The sequence below is a fragment of the Engraulis encrasicolus genome, chromosome 8, assembly GCF_034702125.1.
Source record: "Engraulis encrasicolus isolate BLACKSEA-1 chromosome 8, IST_EnEncr_1.0, whole genome shotgun sequence".
Classification (NCBI taxonomy): Eukaryota; Metazoa; Chordata; class Actinopteri; order Clupeiformes; family Engraulidae; genus Engraulis; species Engraulis encrasicolus.
This window is the reverse complement of record NC_085864.1, coordinates 22,601,753-22,614,252: the sequence shown is the minus strand read 5'-3', so window position 1 is coordinate 22,614,252 and position 12,500 is coordinate 22,601,753. Positions and strand designations below refer to the sequence as shown.

Genomic DNA, 12,500 nt, shown 5'->3' with positions numbered 1-12,500 from the left:
GCCCCTGCCTATAGTCAACTGTGGGCTCCTGAGAAGTGTGGAGCAGGGGCCAGTACTACCATGCTGGTTCAGAAGTAAACCAGGTTAAGGTAAGCGGTAAATCATCTAATAGAAGAGCCTGGAGTCCACTTTTTCTTCTTAAGATTATTAGATGATGTACCTCTTAACCTAAGAGTGAAATTCCCCCTGGGGATCATTAAAGTTACTCTACTTAACCTGGTTTACTCCTGAACCAGCTTGGTAGTATAGGCCTCAGGTCACCACAGATCAGACTGTGTGTTATGTTGAAGAGCTCCACGGTCATAGGGCAGTGTTACAACTCCAAAGTATTCAGTTGAAGTCAAAAAGCCCCTGCCCTAGGCACTGTGCTCTTTAGGACAAATATCACTCACCATACCTCATCATATTGTGTGTGTGTGTGTGTGTGTGTGTGTGTGTGTGTGTGTGTGTGTGTGTGTGTGTGTGTGTGTGTGTGTGTGTGTGTGTGTGTCTCTGTGTGTGTGTGTGTGTGTGTGTGTGTGTGTGTGTGTGTGTGTGTGTTATCTGGGGCTATGTACATTCCCTGGCCACTGCTTCAAACGGTGTGCGTGCGTGTGTGCGTGCGTGCATGCGTGTGTTATCTGGGCACTACTTCAAAGTGCGTGCGTGTGTGCGTGTGCTTGCGTGTGTGTATGTTATCTGGGGCTGTGTGCATGCGTGTGTGCGTGTGCGTGCATGTGTGTGCGTACGCATGCGTGTGTGTGTTATCTGGGCACTGCTTCAAACATCTACGGCAGGCAGATGCTTCCATGGCCTTGATCACACGCCTGTAATAACGCAGCTGGGGAGAGACACTGATAGTGTGTGTGTGTGTGTGTGTGTGTGTGTGTGTGTGTGTGTGTGTGTGTGTGTGTGTGTGTGTGTGTCCATGTGTAATAAGAGCGGCAGGGGGAGAGTGGCAGAGTGGAGAATGGAGAGGAAGGTGGAGAGATACTAAGGGGGACGAACTTATGTGTGTGTTCGTGCGTGCGTGCGTGCATGTGTATGTCCGTGTGTGTGTCCGTGTGTGTGTGTGTTTGTGTGTGTGTGTGTGTGCGTGCGTGTGTATGTGCATGTGTATGTTAGAGCAGCACTTCAGGGATAGCTGATGAGTGGCTTGATGGCTGTGCTGAAGAATGCGGAGCTCCACCCTGAACAGAGCCCGCTCCCCTTTGAACTGGCTCGTTTCCTCAACAGATATTAATTAGTGGGTGTCCAACAGACAGGGTGGCAGTTGCACACAGTAAATGCACGGTAGACTTTGAAATGGCAATATACAATATTCCCTTCAGCAAGTGCACACAGAAAATACATGTATTCATGTATAGTGATATTGTGCAATATATATACATATTGATTGTTTGGTATAATATTATCAATTTTCTCCATGCACTTTGTATGATGATGACATGTACAATGCCGCAGTGGTTTCCATTCATGTTTACCTGGCCCCCTCAGAGGGGTTTGGGCCAAGTATTGCAATGACTCGGTCGGCCAGTCTGTCTGTCTGTCTGTCTATCTGGTTGTCTGTCTTTCTTTCTGTCTGTTTGTTTCATGTGTCTGCCCGGGTGACGCCAAACACACATCACCATTTGCATCTAGAATTGGCAAGGGTTGCCATCCCTTTTTGATCTCTCTAATTGATCTGTGGATCTTTCCATGTGTTGAGATCCAAATACTAATTGTTTGTGTGTGTTTCTCTGTGTGTGTATGTGTGTGTGTGTTTCTGTGTGTGTGTGTGTGTGTGTGTGTGTGTGTGTGTGTGTGTGTGTGTGTGTGTGTGTGTGTGTGTTTCTTTGTGTGTGTTTCTTTGTGTGTGTGTGTGTGTGTGTGTGTGTGTGTGTGTGTGTGTGCTTCCATGCGGTTCCCCCTCCAGGCAACACGCCGGTGAGGCCAGTGAACCTGGTGCCCATCCCGTCCACGGTGACGAGTCCTCGGGACATGGCCCTGGCGGCGGTCATCTGCAGCGCCCTGGCCACCGTGCTGCTGGCTCTCATGGTGCTCTGTGGCATCTACTGCAAGAGGCAGCTACTGGAGAAGAAACCCAATGGTGAGGAGAGGAGGGGGGGAGAGAAGGAGAGGGGTGTGTGTTAGTATGTGAGAAAGAGAGAGAGAGAGAGAGAGAGAGAGAGAGAGAGAGAGAGAGAGAGAGAGAGAAAAAGACAAAGACAGAGAATGTGTGTGTGTGTGTGTGTGTGTGTGTGTGTGTGTGTGTGTGTGTGTGTGTGTGTGTGTGTGTGTGTGTGTGTGTGTGTGTGTGTGTGTGTGTGTATGTTTGTCTTCATTCGCATTGCTTACTTGTACAGTACAGCCTTCATCAACAGTCTGCAATAATAACATCACTTGCATGTGGTCACACTTGCGTGTATTAAAGGTTCCATGGCATGAAATCTTCACTTAATAAGGTTTTTAGACCTTAAAATGAGTTCCTGTGGCCTCCTTAAGTCACCCCAGGGGTTAACATTTTCATAAGGTGTTTACTGAGCTGTCCTGCATTCGGTCAAGATTTGAAAAAAGGCGCGTCCAGGTGGCGCGCTGATTGGGCCTTCCCTTCTCTACGTAGCAGCTACGTAGCAGAGGGAAAAATGATCAACGCCCTGTTTCTGGGATCCACCAATAGAGCTAGACACTGTTTCCATTGCCCGCCCATCACATCAGCAGAGAAGAGCAAGTTCAACAGACAAGAAAAATGGCGGCGCCTAAGCAACTGAAACATGGAGGATGTGATAATATGGGGAAAAGCCTGTTTTCACTGCATATGGGAGAGCCCCTGAAGACACAGTGGCTTGGTTTTATTTACCCAAATAATTTGCCAACGAAACTACCGAAGGCGTTGTTTGTGGGAAGCATTTTCGGGACGAGTGTTTCCACAATTTGGAACAGTACAGGGCCCGATTCGCACAGCATGACATGGATCCGTACCAGGTCTCCTTGTGGGATCAGCAAGCTCTGAACAAGTAAGTGAATGGATTATACATAGTGTTAATGACCAGATTACTTCATTTTGCTATGCTATGGGTTTGGCTATCTTGGCTATGTGCAGCTAGCACGAACAATTTCCTGGATGGCCTACTCTGCGCTACAAACACACCAAAAGCAAGCATTACGCTCTGATCAACTGAGTTTAGTCTGACTGTGAAGTATAACGTTCCCGGTGTAAATTTAAACACATTACCAGACTTAATTTTGCTATGCTACGCGGGTGTCACCCATTATAAAGGCTATCTTGGCTATGTGCAGCTAGCACGAACAATTTCCTGAACCATGGTACTGGTACTCTGCCCTACAAACACACCAAAAGCAATACGCTCTGATCAACTGAGTTTAGTCTGAAAATGACTGAAGTATAACATTAACACACCCGGTGTAATCTCTGCTCTGACCTCGAAACCATAAATTAATGTAGCTTTCGTTCACTTTTCAAGAGGGACATGCACATTTTTGAACCATTTTGGCTACCGCTGGGAAATTACTCCAGTGCTATCAGGATGTTTCCATCAACAGTTGTCATTGAGTGTAAGAATACACCGTGAATTGTTGTCGTTTTGCTATCGTGGAATCGCAATGCCTAAAGTACTGTATTTTTTAACCAGATTATTATTTTCATGATGCATGTGTAACTACTGTATCGCAAGGGTTTTTGCACACTGTTGTGTGGGTTACGCGATGGGGTGTCATGGCTATGTGCCTGGTTTGAGTGTTTACAGTAGCAACGTAACTTGCTGGCTACCCTTGACACCCTCCGTGGCTTGCTTGTAGCACAGTTTTGAGCAATTAGTCTTGGCTCGTCACGTCGTCAGTTTATCAAATGCTCGGATTTCGAACCACGAGATGTGTTATCTGCGTCTCGTTGAGTTTACCCATAGAACTAATACAATGTATTAATTCTATGGAGTTTACCAACCTTAGCCAGGCTCAAACTCGACTGCCATGTGTCCGATTTTGACGTCAGGGTGCACACTTAAAAGAGAATCGCAACTGTGAATATCCCTGCTCGCAACCACCGACACAATGCCTAATGGCAGTTGTTATGAATGTATAAGCTTACAATCACTAACACCCAGTGCTGTTACATCAGTGTTAGTGAGTGCATGCAGACACTCGCTGATAGCAATAGGGCCTATGTGTTGTAGTTGTCAGTACTACATTCATTTACCCACTACCCTCTTATAACGTGTGAAATAACCTAATAGTTATCATAATGTTATACCATGGATTCCTCCTATTTCCTTTGTGTGTCCACTTGAAATTGTGAACAAAGCTGGTTACTGGGGCAGTAATGCAAACATGTGTGCTTTCGTTTAGAAGACTCACTCTTTTGTCCCTCACAATGTCTTCTAACTATGCAGAACATGATGTGGCATAATGGGTGGGTGGGTGCATATTAGTGCATTGGGTATTTCTGAATCTCATTGAGTGTTGTTGTCTTCACAGGCCACCACAATAAGTGTACACGTTCAGACATATGGTTCATGGATGCTGCCTGCCAGACAGACTGCATTGCCACCTGGACTACAGCCACACCAGTTATCCTTGAAGACATTGCTGCCCCAGCCATGGAGTAAATGTATGTAGCCTACTGTATTTACAACGTAGCTACTGTTGTGTAGCTTCAAAACGGTTCATTCATTTTTTCCCTTGGTTGTGTGATGATTAGTCATTCCACTATGTAAGTTACAGGTCAAAACATTTAACAGGTAATAAAACTGTATCAGGGTATGGTGCAGTCATTGATTGGAATCAGAAATATGACAACACTATGCAGGTCTACTGAGCCACATCAGAAATTACACTGAAATACCCGGGGAAGATGACGGCATCTTATAGGCCTACAACATTTTGGTTTAAAAATGCAGATTAGAGAGACTGCGCAAGTTTTTTTCCTCAAGCCATCCGCTTTTTAAATTGTTAAAAAAAAAAAACATGTGACTAATAACATTTTGAAGTGTTTCCATGTCATTTCTGCCTGTTCTGACTCACTTGTCTTTGAGTTTGAGAGCCTTATTGTGGATCATTGTTGATCATTGGATCATTGTGGATCATCAAGTTGTGTGCTTTAAATGGCAAGAAACACCTACCATCATATGTTCTTTCCACTAACTCCTGTCCTTCCTTGTGTTGCTTGTGGCCTTGAGATGACATTGCAAGATACATAATGTTGAATGGGGGAAAGTCCCACAAAAGTTGTTGTGCCTAGGCTGACTGCATATAACAGGGAAACTGAATTATTTTCTCCACGGATGGTGGGAATCAGGCCACAAGCACAAGTAGTGGACATGAGTTTGGATAATGGCGTGGATCCCTTCACTAGGCCCCCTGAAAACTTCTGTTGTGAATGATATTTCTATATTTGCTTTACCATAAAATGTATAATCTGTTCACAAATTGTCTGTTGTACTTACAGATGGCTCTCCTCTACAATGAAAATTCAAACGAACAACCGGCCCTATGACTACCTGCAGGAGGTGTACCTTTTTTCAAAATTGCCAAGACCAAGAAGGGATAGTGCATCAACCATTAAGCCAACCTTTTGGTAAGTTTTCAAAAGAATGCATTCAATTCAACTCAATTTGACATAACATTTTTTTATTGGCGTTACTTCAATAGCACATTAAGTCTACAAAATAGGAGAATTAGAATTCTAAACAATATGTGTGCTTTTTTCTGTATGTTTTGTGTGAAAAGGTTATGTTCATGTTCGTGGAACTCATTCTGGACAAGGTCTTTGGGAACCCTGCAAAGCAGACTGAGGCAATGTTGGCGTTGGTGCAGTTCACAGACGAGCCAGCCAGATGAAGAGGTCACAGCAAGCCTTGTGTTGAGGTTCATGCGTACTGCAGTCTGAATCCCCGGTGTAGTGTCCTTCGTCATCAAGGAACTCAGCATGGATATGCACGACAACACGGGAATCACTGTTGGACTTGAAGCAGCTGGAAAAAAAGAAAAGACAGTTGCAGAGATTGTTATTGCCGTCATTCTTTCACTACAATATTTGTCTTCAATAAATATGTTCCTATGGAATACTCTTGATGCTGTTGTAAATAAATGTTCACACTGCCTTTACATTGTCTGCATAATTGAATTAACAGCCCATGTGGGGGTGGGTGATCCTGCTATACAAGTTGTTACTCACTATTAAATTAAATCAAGTGTGCATCTCCTATTATAATGATCTGATAAAGATTAGAGATGGTAAAAGTTTCATCTTATTCACAGGTAGGCCCTACCTCTTTCTGAGGGCATTGACCACTGTATCAGTTTCCACACTAGCACCCACGCTTATTTTTTTTAAAAAAAATTTTAAAGGCAGTTCTATGATCGTGTTAGGTTTCTCGGGTAAACATGAGATAAGGCAGACACACATTTCACAATGGAAACACTTTGGTGGCAACTCCTGGGTAAATGTGATGTCAACAGGTAAGCTGGATCATTTCACAAATGTATACAAGCGAGAATACATGGAAAAGGGAAGGCTGACTATTCCGGTGCAGACATCAATGCACATATTTCCCCCAAACAGACTGGTCAACAGTGTACAGGTACTGTGGTGTGATCAAATGCGGGAAGCACAATGATAGACCTCCTTGGGGAAGCATCTCCGATACAAAACGATGTTTGAAGGGGGTAAAAACAAGTCTTGGGTTCTGAAAATTACCCGCCTCGTTCATTAATAACACATTTATTTTACACTTGTAGCATCGTACCATAAATGAAGGACGTAGCATTAATGTACAGAACTAGTTCAACATGCTTTCCACACTGAGAAAGTTGCTGGGTTTCGAGACAGTGGAGTCGCGATGCCAGCAACGTACACACATAGCAAATGAGGTTGTGTAGAGTAGACTAATTATATGTAGGGCCTACTGTAAGTAAAAGAAGAATATTGTTTTTGATGTTCACTTGCAAGGTATTCTTCGCATGGTGAATACACTCGTTGCTGCTAAATAATTACCACCCAGTCACTGACTACAACAGGGCTTTCAGACCTACCAAAAAATGCAAATTCCTGCCATAATATCTCAAACTCACCCTTCGGAGACGTCCTGCGCTGAAGTCCATGAGCAGGTAGCTCTCTACATGTTTCATCTTCGGGTCAAATGCGTCAACTCCCCCTGTTGCTTGACGTGCCGTTGTGAAGAGCTATAGCTACCAGTTAGCAGCTAACAAACAAACACAGCTTCGTCGCCACCACCCACATGAGCTTGGTCCCGCCCCCACCTCCCCTTGGGACACACCTCTCCCCTCCCTCCCACGCCTCCCTCCAAACTGACGCACTGGAGAAAGCGCTCAAATGAGTCCTTCTGCTAAGAGGCCAAAATGGCGTGTTTCAGCTTTATACTGAGAAAGCCTGCGGATATAACATCCTGACACCCCCGCAAGCCAATACAAAGCACCACAGGACCATGCCATGGGACCTTTAAGTTGAAGTAGTAGTCCTCTCTGTAAGCACTCTTACAGATGTAATTACAACACTAGTAGTATGATATTACAAAATTGGAACCAAGTAATATCGTACCAGTAGTAGTAATACCCTCTGGAAGGGAATTCAGCTTCTTCTTTATACCACTCTGCATGTGTGTCACCAGGGCCGATAGCAGCACATTGTGGGCCCTATGTACAATCAGCTCCATATATCTATCAGGCACTGTGTGGGCCCCCTATATACATCAGGCTTGTACGAAATTCCGAATGGAAAGAATTTCAATTCAAAATAATGCCATAATACAAACAGTAGGTGGTGCCATTACCTTGAATTTCTTTGAATTTAAGCTACACCACCCATTGAAAGTACATAGAACACCACCACCTAGTGTCTGTATTATGGCATTGCTTTGAATTGAAATTCTTTCCATTTGGAATTTCGTACAAGCCTGATATACATGGGGCCTGGTGACTCAGTCACACTTTACCCCCCGAGCGACAGCCCTGTGTGTCCTGTGTGTGTGTGCCCTGCTGATCTCCGTCCTCCCTCCTCTAGGGTCTCTGCGGTGTCAGGAGGTGGCGTTCTGTGAGGCGGAGTTGGCGTGCCTGGACCGGCGGCGGGCGCTGGAGATGGCACAGAGACCCTGCTGCCACTGCCACCACGGCCAACACGGCCCTGCACACACCTGTGGTAGGTGCTATAGTGGAGTAGTAGAGTAGGGACACGACACTACACTACACCTGTGGAAGGTGAGAAGAGAGATTTTGTTGATCCCAAAAGAAATGAAAGTGTTCAGCTGTAGATTGAAAAAAATGCACAAATTACACATTTACACACATCCTCATACATACAGCACAGCAGTGGTCTCCACATGATGTAGCGCAAATGAGACTGAGGGCCAACAAATCACCTGACCGTATGGCTACAATTAGCATACATCTGTTTTACCATTTGTTCTAAACTCATGGCGGGCCAAATGCTTGCCATATCCGAGTCGGATCTGGCCCGCAGGCCTCCATTTGGAAATCACTGCAGTACGGACTCGCTTGAAAAATAAACAACAGCTTCAATGTGACTACCCTGGTTAAATGAAGGATGAATGAAACAAAATACGAAAATAAATGTTGAAGAGGGAAATACCTGTGTGCGGAGCAGGTCTGCTTCAAACAGAGACAAGTTTACACATTATAGATTCAGGGGAAGGGAAAAAGAAACTTGGCTTTGGGCTCACCAATCGTAGGGGTTACACTTTTTGAGCAAGCTCGGACAGATTGGAAAACTTCAAAAGAATGTTATTTGGAGGGCTTAAATGGTTACCACAGAAACCTGAGCCTACCTGTTGGGTTTAGACACTGTCACCATGGAAACCATGGTCAATGACCTTGGCTCTGGTCCAGGTCTAGTGCCATTGATCCCGTCAGGATTTAGACAGTATGGCCATGACATCCATGTGTTCAATAGGCCTACATGCACGTATGTAACATAATGTGAGTGTGTGTGACCTTGTCCAGTTCTCCTTACTGTATGGCATACACAGTACACACGCTGTGTGTATGACCATGGACATTGATGTAGTAGCAGGCCCCTGCCACTGATCTACAGTCCTTGTGTTAGGAGCTGATACTTAGCTTCACTTGGGGACCCTTCTCTCCATACTGTTATACCTTTTCATGACATACATTGAAAGTCAAAATGACGGTGTGTGAAGAGAAAATACATTGTAAAAATCACGAGCCTCCTCTAGTCTACCATATATACTGTATATTCCTCATACTTAATGTGTAGACTGGTGTGTGTGTCGGTGACCTGGGTTCGTTGGTTGTGTTGCAGGCCCCGTGCAGCTGATCCCGTCCCTGTGCTGTGAGGACACCTGCAGTCTGGGGCGCAGCGGCCACTCCAGCCCCTTCCAGTCCAGAGACAGCCTCCACGACAGGTGAGCAGAGAATGAGTGAATGAATGAATGAATGAATGAATGAATGAATAAATGTCTTTATTGCCATTGTACAGGTACAACGAAATAGCCAACAACATGTAATATCACGTATAGTACTAAATAGACAACCAACATGTAATATCTTGTATAGCACTAAATAGACAAACAACATGTAATATCTCTTACTAATAGCATGTTCACGGTAGGAGAGCAGAGACAGACCAACATGTAATAGACCACAACAAGCAATATCACTTTAAATCCAGTCCCCTCCATTACAGAGACAGCCTACACGACAGCAGAGACAGACCAACAACATATAATATCACTTATAGTACTAAATAGACCAACAACATATAATATCACTTGTTAATAGCATGTTCACGACAGGTAAACAGACACAGACCAATAACATGTAATATCACTTACTAATAGCATGTTCACAACATGAGAGCAGAGACAGGCCATCATGTAATAGACAACAACATGTAATATCACTATAAATCCAGCCCGGGAGTGTAATATTCAGTAGTGTAACACATATTTGTCACGCTGCATTATTGGTAGACCACATTACATTGCATTGCATTACACGTATTATGGTTATTTTGGTCCAGGGTATTGGCTACAGTCCCTGGAGCAACGCTGGATTAGGTGCCTTGCTCAAGGACACTTCAGCCATGGATGAAGGTTCTACAGGGCATCAAGGTTTGGCAAAGGACGCGCTCAACTTCTTAGAAAAACGAAAGTCTTTGGGTGCGCGATAAAATGTATCAACTTAAGGAAGAAAAATCCGCACTCACAAACTGCGTCTCATTATTTATTTATATTACCACCATGTCTAAGGCTTGATAGCCGAAACGCGTTTGCTTTTTGGACATGGTGGTAATATAAATAAATAATGAGACGCAGTTTGTGAGTGCGGATTTTTCTTCCTTAGGTTCTACAGGGCACCCATATACATGTACATGGAAGCCTGCTACCTTTTGATCCCAAGGCCAAATCCCTAAGCATCCGCCCACAGCTGTCCTAAGCAGCCTTTGAGCACAGGCCTATTGCGGTTTGGTGCTCTGTTATGGGAGAGTAGTGTAGTGTAGTGTGGGAGGAGAGAGGGGAAGAGATATGGCAACAGCTGTCTCATCAAACACTTGGCACTGATGCACACACACACACATAGACACACAGACATACGTACACACGTGAACACACACACCACATACGCACGCACACATTCTCGCACGCACACACGCACACACGCACATAGACACACACGCACACACGCACATAGACACACACGCACATAGACACACACGCACACACACACACATAGACACACACGCACATAGACACACACGCACACACACCGACATCAGCCAAATGGCGCAGCAAGAGAAGGGCTTGGTTTGGTATCTGGGTGTGCCGCCATTTATTTCTGGCAGACACAAGCAAATATCCCCAGCCCGGTCTCAACCTATCCCCAACCACAGCTTCTGTCTCTTTGTGTGTCTGTTTCTGTCTGTCTCTCTGTGTTTCCGTCTGTCTCTGTTTCCGTCTGTCTGAATGAGATTGTGCAATGGCGGCAGCCTCAGTCACAGTCTGTCTCTCTGTCTGTCTGTGTCTGTCTGTGGGACTGGAATTCGCTGTGCAGAGGGTGTCCTTGGCAGCCTCAGTCTGTCTGTCTGTTTGTCTGTCTGTCTGCCTGCCAGTCTGTCTGTTTGTCTCTCTGTTTGTCTCTCTGTCTGTCTGTCTATGGGACTGGAATTCGCTGTGCAGAGTGTGTCCTTGGCAGCCTCAGTCTGTCTGTCTGTCTGTATGTATGTCTGCTTGTCTGTCTGTCTGCCTGCCTGCCTGTCTGTCTGTCTGTCTGTCTGCTTGTCTGTCTGTCTACTTGTCTGTCTGTCTATGGGACTGGAATTCGCTGTGCAGAGGGTGTCCTTGGCAGCCTCAGTCTGTCTGCCTGTCTGCCTGTCTGATTGGGTGTCTGTGTTTTGGCAGCTGCGATCTGGTGGGTTTGTGTGACAGAGATTGTCCTTGGCAGAGAATGGCCTTATCCGCCACCTGTGCCTGTTTACTTAAAAAGGAGCCTTACAGTGTGTGCACGGCATGCAACCCTTAAACACTGCTGCGTGCTCACTGCCAGGACTGTTTTTATTAGTATGTGGTGTGGTTTCTCTTGTTGTTCCATGTTTAAATCTTACAGTACAGTTAAGTGTCTACAATGATTGTAAATAACCATGTAAACTTGTGGTCAATCCCAGGTGTAAAACAACAAGGTTTGTGCGATGATGGTGTGTGTGTGTGCGTGTGTGCTCGTGTGTGTGCGTGTGCGTGTGTGTGTGTGTATGCTAGCGTGTGCATGTGTGTGTGTATGTGTCTGTGAGAAAGAGACCAGTCCTCCTCTGGGCCTGCTGTGTAAGAGGCTGCATTTGAATGTGAAAAGCCCAACATGATGCCCATTGTGCCTTTAGTGTGTGCATACTGCATACCTGTGGTCAGATACAGGTGTTTGTGTGTGTGTGAGTCACCGCATGTCGAGTAAGTGCGGCCTTTCAGGTGTCCTGCTTAGATTTATGACCTTGCATTCCTCCCTCCCTCTCCCTGCATCCCTCTCTCTATCTGTCTCCCTCCCTCTCCCTGCATCCCTCTCTCTATCTGTCTCCCTCCCTCCCCTCTGTCTCTCTCACATTTGCCTTCTTTCTCCATCTGTATGTCTCACTCCCCCCCCTCTTCCAGTCTCTCTCTCTCTCTCTCACACACACACACACACACACACACACACACACACACACACACACACACACACACACACACACACACACACACACACACACACACACACACACACACACACACACACACACACACACTCAACCTTCCGTATGTCTCACCTTGTCCTCTTTGTCTGTCACATTCTTCCTGTCTCACTCCCTTTTCCTTGTCTCTCTCGCTCTCTCCTTCTGTGTGTCTCACTCCCTTCCCTTCCTCTGTCACTCTTCTCCAGTCTCTTCCTGTCAGGTACAGCTGCTTAACTGGATTTAAACGAAAATAAACTAACAAACAAACCCCCTCTCTCTCTCTCTCTCTCTCTCTCTCTCTCTCTCTCTCTCTCTCTCTCTCTCTCTCTCT

The 12,500-nt window shown here is 45.4% G+C and overlaps 1 protein-coding gene and 1 long non-coding RNA gene across 3 annotated transcripts in view; one reads left to right on the top strand and one right to left on the bottom strand.

Moving 5' to 3' along the window:
- The window catches only part of tnfrsf19 (tumor necrosis factor receptor superfamily, member 19), a 63,674-nt gene that overhangs the window by 43,027 nt on the left and 8,147 nt on the right, over positions 1-12,500 (top strand). For both annotated transcript variants that reach the window (XM_063205207.1, XM_063205208.1), the window contains exons 6-8: positions 1,895-2,068; positions 7,997-8,131; positions 9,272-9,374. In XM_063205207.1, coding sequence (XP_063061277.1) covers positions 1,895-2,068; positions 7,997-8,131; positions 9,272-9,374 — 412 coding nt within the window. The remainder of the gene's footprint in view (positions 1-1,894; positions 2,069-7,996; positions 8,132-9,271; positions 9,375-12,500) is intronic.
- LOC134454287 (uncharacterized) lies at positions 5,584-7,124 on the bottom strand. The gene is made up of 2 exons (XR_010035820.1): positions 7,048-7,124; positions 5,584-5,948 (listed from the first exon to the last, which is right to left on the bottom strand). It is a non-coding gene; the product is annotated as an uncharacterized LOC134454287 (long non-coding RNA).